General features: G+C 48.4%; 1 protein-coding gene across 1 annotated transcript in view; it reads left to right on the top strand.

Moving 5' to 3' along the window:
- Window positions 1-455: 455 nt before the first annotated feature.
- The window catches only part of SMG8 (SMG8 nonsense mediated mRNA decay factor), a 5599-nt gene continuing 2751 nt past the window's right edge, over window positions 456-3303 (top strand). Inside the window, exons 1-2 of the mRNA XM_004707014.2 lie at window positions 456-2214; window positions 2771-2916. Coding sequence (XP_004707071.1) covers window positions 456-2214; window positions 2771-2916 — 1905 coding nt within the window. The remainder of the gene's footprint in view (window positions 2215-2770; window positions 2917-3303) is intronic.

The raw sequence follows: 3303 nt of genomic DNA, 5'->3' as shown, positions 1-3303 counted from the left end.
AACCACTGGAACCATGTAGGCATGACCACGTGGAGGCAAGCAGCACACTTGACCCAACCATCATTTTGCCAACTCTGTGACGGACGGCTGCAGGGCAAGAGCGCCATGGAAGAAAAGATGCCGAGTGGCACTTCATCGCTCTGGGCCAAACACAGGCAATAGCAAACATTATCGGGACACGTTCAAGGGCCCTGACATCAACACTTTATCATGGCCACTCATCCAGGAAGAAGGGCTGGAAGAAGATCTTAACGCAGATTCCCAAACCAGCTCTGCATAGGACCAGGAAAACCTTGCCACAAAAACAAACCAAAGCAGGACCGGAGGAGAAGGCGGAACCCAAAGGGCGGGGAAAGCGGACCTCCAGGGCCCGGCGGGAGGATTTCAACGTCGGACGGAAGCCGGCCGCGTTTGCAGGGGGACCGCCGGAAGGACGCTGGGGAAGGCGATGCACCATGGCGGGTCCTGTCAGCCTGCGCGAGTTTCTGCTGGGCGCCTCTGGCTCTCCGGGCTCGGACAGCCCCGCGGCGGCCCCCGCGGAGGGCGGCGAGCGCGCGGCCGGCGTCGCGGAGCCTCCGTGGCGCGAGGATGAGATCTGCGTCGTGGGCATCTTCGGCAAGACGGCGCTGCGCCTGACTTCGGAGAAGTTTTCGCTCGTGAACACGGTGTGTGACCGGCAGGTCTTTCCTCTCTTTCGCCACCAAGATCCTGGGCACCCGGAACCTGGGGTCAAGGCCGAGGCTGGCGCCGTCGGGGAAGCAGGGGGAGCCGGAGACCCCGGCACCGGTGACGCCGCTCGGGGAGGTGCAGCCACCGCGACGACCGAGGGGAACCGGACGGAGGCAGGTACCCAGGACTACAGCCTCCTGCAAGCCTATTACAACCAGGAAAGCAAAGTTCTTTATCTGCTTCTCACCTCCATCTGTGACAATTCACAGCTTCTGCAGGCTTGCCGGGCCCTTCAAAGTGGAGAAGCTGGAGGTGGCCTCTCTCTGCCTCATGCAGAAGCGCACGAGTTCTGGAAGCATCAAGAGAAGCTGCAGTGTCTCAGTCTCCTTTATCTCTTTTCGGTCTGTCACATCCTGCTTCTGGTCCACCCCACCTGCTCCTTTGACATTACCTATGATCGGGTATTCAGAGCCCTGGATGGGCTGAGGCAGAAAGTACTGCCCCTCCTCAAAACAGCCATTAAAGATTGTCCTGTTGGCAAAGATTGGAAGCTGAACTGCCGACCGTGCCCACCTAGACTCCTTTTCCTTTTTCATCTCAACGGAGCCCTCAAAGTGGAGCCCCCGCGAAGCCAAGACCCAACTCACCCAGACAAGCCCAAAAAACATTCTCCTAAAAGGAGACTACAGCATGCCCTGGAGGATCAAATCTATAGAATCTTCCGGAAGAGTCGTGTCTTGACTAATCAGAGCATCAACTGCCTCTTCACTGTGCCCGCCAACCAAGCGTTTGTATACATAGTTCCTGGAAGCCAGGAGGAGGACCCTGTAGGCATGTTGCTGGACCAACTAAGGAGTCATTGCACTGTGAAGGATTCAGAATCGTTGCTGGTGCCCACACCTCTTTCTGGGCCCAGGCGACACCAGGTCATGAGACAGCACAACCGACAACAGCTTTCCTTCCACATCGACAGCAGCAGTTGTAGTTCTTCAGGCCAGCTCGTGGATTTCACTCTTCGGGAATTCCTATGGCAGCATGTGGAGTTAGTCCTGAGTAAGAAAGGTTTTGACGACAGCGTGGGCAGAAACCCACAGCCCTCTCATTTTGAGCTTCCCACTTACCAGAAATGGACTTCAGCAGCTGCCAAACTGTATGAAGTGGCTATTGATGGGAAAGAGGAGGACGTGGCGTCTCCCACGGGAGAACTAACATCTAAGATTTTAAGCAGTATTAAAGTCTTAGAAGGGTTTTTGGATATTGACACCAAATTCTCAGAAAACCGGTGCCAAAAAGCTCTACCCATGGCCCACAGTGCCTACCAGTCAAATTTGCCTCATAATTACACCATGACTGTCCATAAGAATCAGCTTGCACAAGCTCTGCGAGTGTACAGTCAGCATGCTAGGGGGCCGGCTTTTCACAAATATGCTATGCAGCTACATGAGGACTGCTACACATTTTGGAGCAATGGCCATCAGCTGTGTGAGGAGAGGAGTCTAACTGATCAACACTGTGTACATAAATTTCATTCATTACCTAAATCAGGTAGGTAAAATTTTCTCAGCATTTGATGTCAAACTTTGAGTTGTGTTCTTAGTCTTGCTTTAAGATCATTTGTTTTCTGTGTGCTGATATTTTTTAAAGAATATTCTAAACAAAACAAAACAAAAAAGAATATTCTATAGGGCATTAAATGTGACTTTTTGTAAAAGAAAAATATCAGCTACAGTTACTAATTACTGTCTTGCATTTGAAGAATGAATTCTAGTAGATTAGCACAAGAGAACTGTTAACTCGTACAAAGTTTCAGCAATGTGGTATTAACATTTTTACTATAGAGGGTTTGTTGAACTAACCAGATATAAAATCACCATGAGGATGGTAGTCAGACGAGAAATTTGCCTTGTAATATTGGGTCAAAAAGGTAAATTAATACTTCACTGGCATCTCTTATTATGTATGTTTAGTTACGGCTTTTGCGTTTTTCTTTGTATCTCCAAAGCACTATATGGAAAATTTGGGAGGTAAGATGTTGCAGAATACAAAGTAAAATTTCGTGCTTTGTGCTTTTGAACTTAATCATGACTTTTATGTTTTCTAGGAGAAAAACCAGAGGCTGATAGGAATCCTCCAGTGCTGTATCATAATAGCCGAGCTCGATCCACTGGCGCCTGTAACTGTGGAAGGAAACAAGCACCTCGAGATGATCCCTTTGACATCAAGGCAGCGAACTATGACTTCTACCAAGTAGGTGGCACCTAGTTCTTCTTCCTCTTTTCGCCCTCTCTTTTTCTAAATACCATCTGAGTAACAATACATATTTTTCAAAAGCAAAATACCTTAAAAGGCAAGTTGATTTGCCATATGATGTGTAAATGACAGTTCCTTACATGTTCTTTTTGCCTGACACCTTGGTGGCAGTTGCTCTTTCTTTTTAAACTGAAAACGGGCCTATTTTCAATGAAAAGCTGACATTTTTTTAAATAATCATTTTATTAGGGGCTCATACAACTCATCACAATCTGTACATACATCATTTGTGTCCAGCATATTAGTACACATGTTGACTTCATCATTCTCACAACATCTGCTTTCCACTTGAACCCTTGGTGTCAGCTCCTCATTTTCCCCCCC

This window comes from Echinops telfairi, unplaced genomic scaffold (assembly GCF_000313985.2).
Source record: "Echinops telfairi isolate 266 unplaced genomic scaffold, ASM31398v2 ScPeMD7_7458;HRSCAF=8496, whole genome shotgun sequence".
NCBI lineage: Eukaryota > Metazoa > Chordata > Mammalia > Afrosoricida > Tenrecidae > Echinops > Echinops telfairi.
Note: the sequence above shows the minus strand (reverse complement) of the source record. Positions and strands in the feature narration are given on the sequence as shown.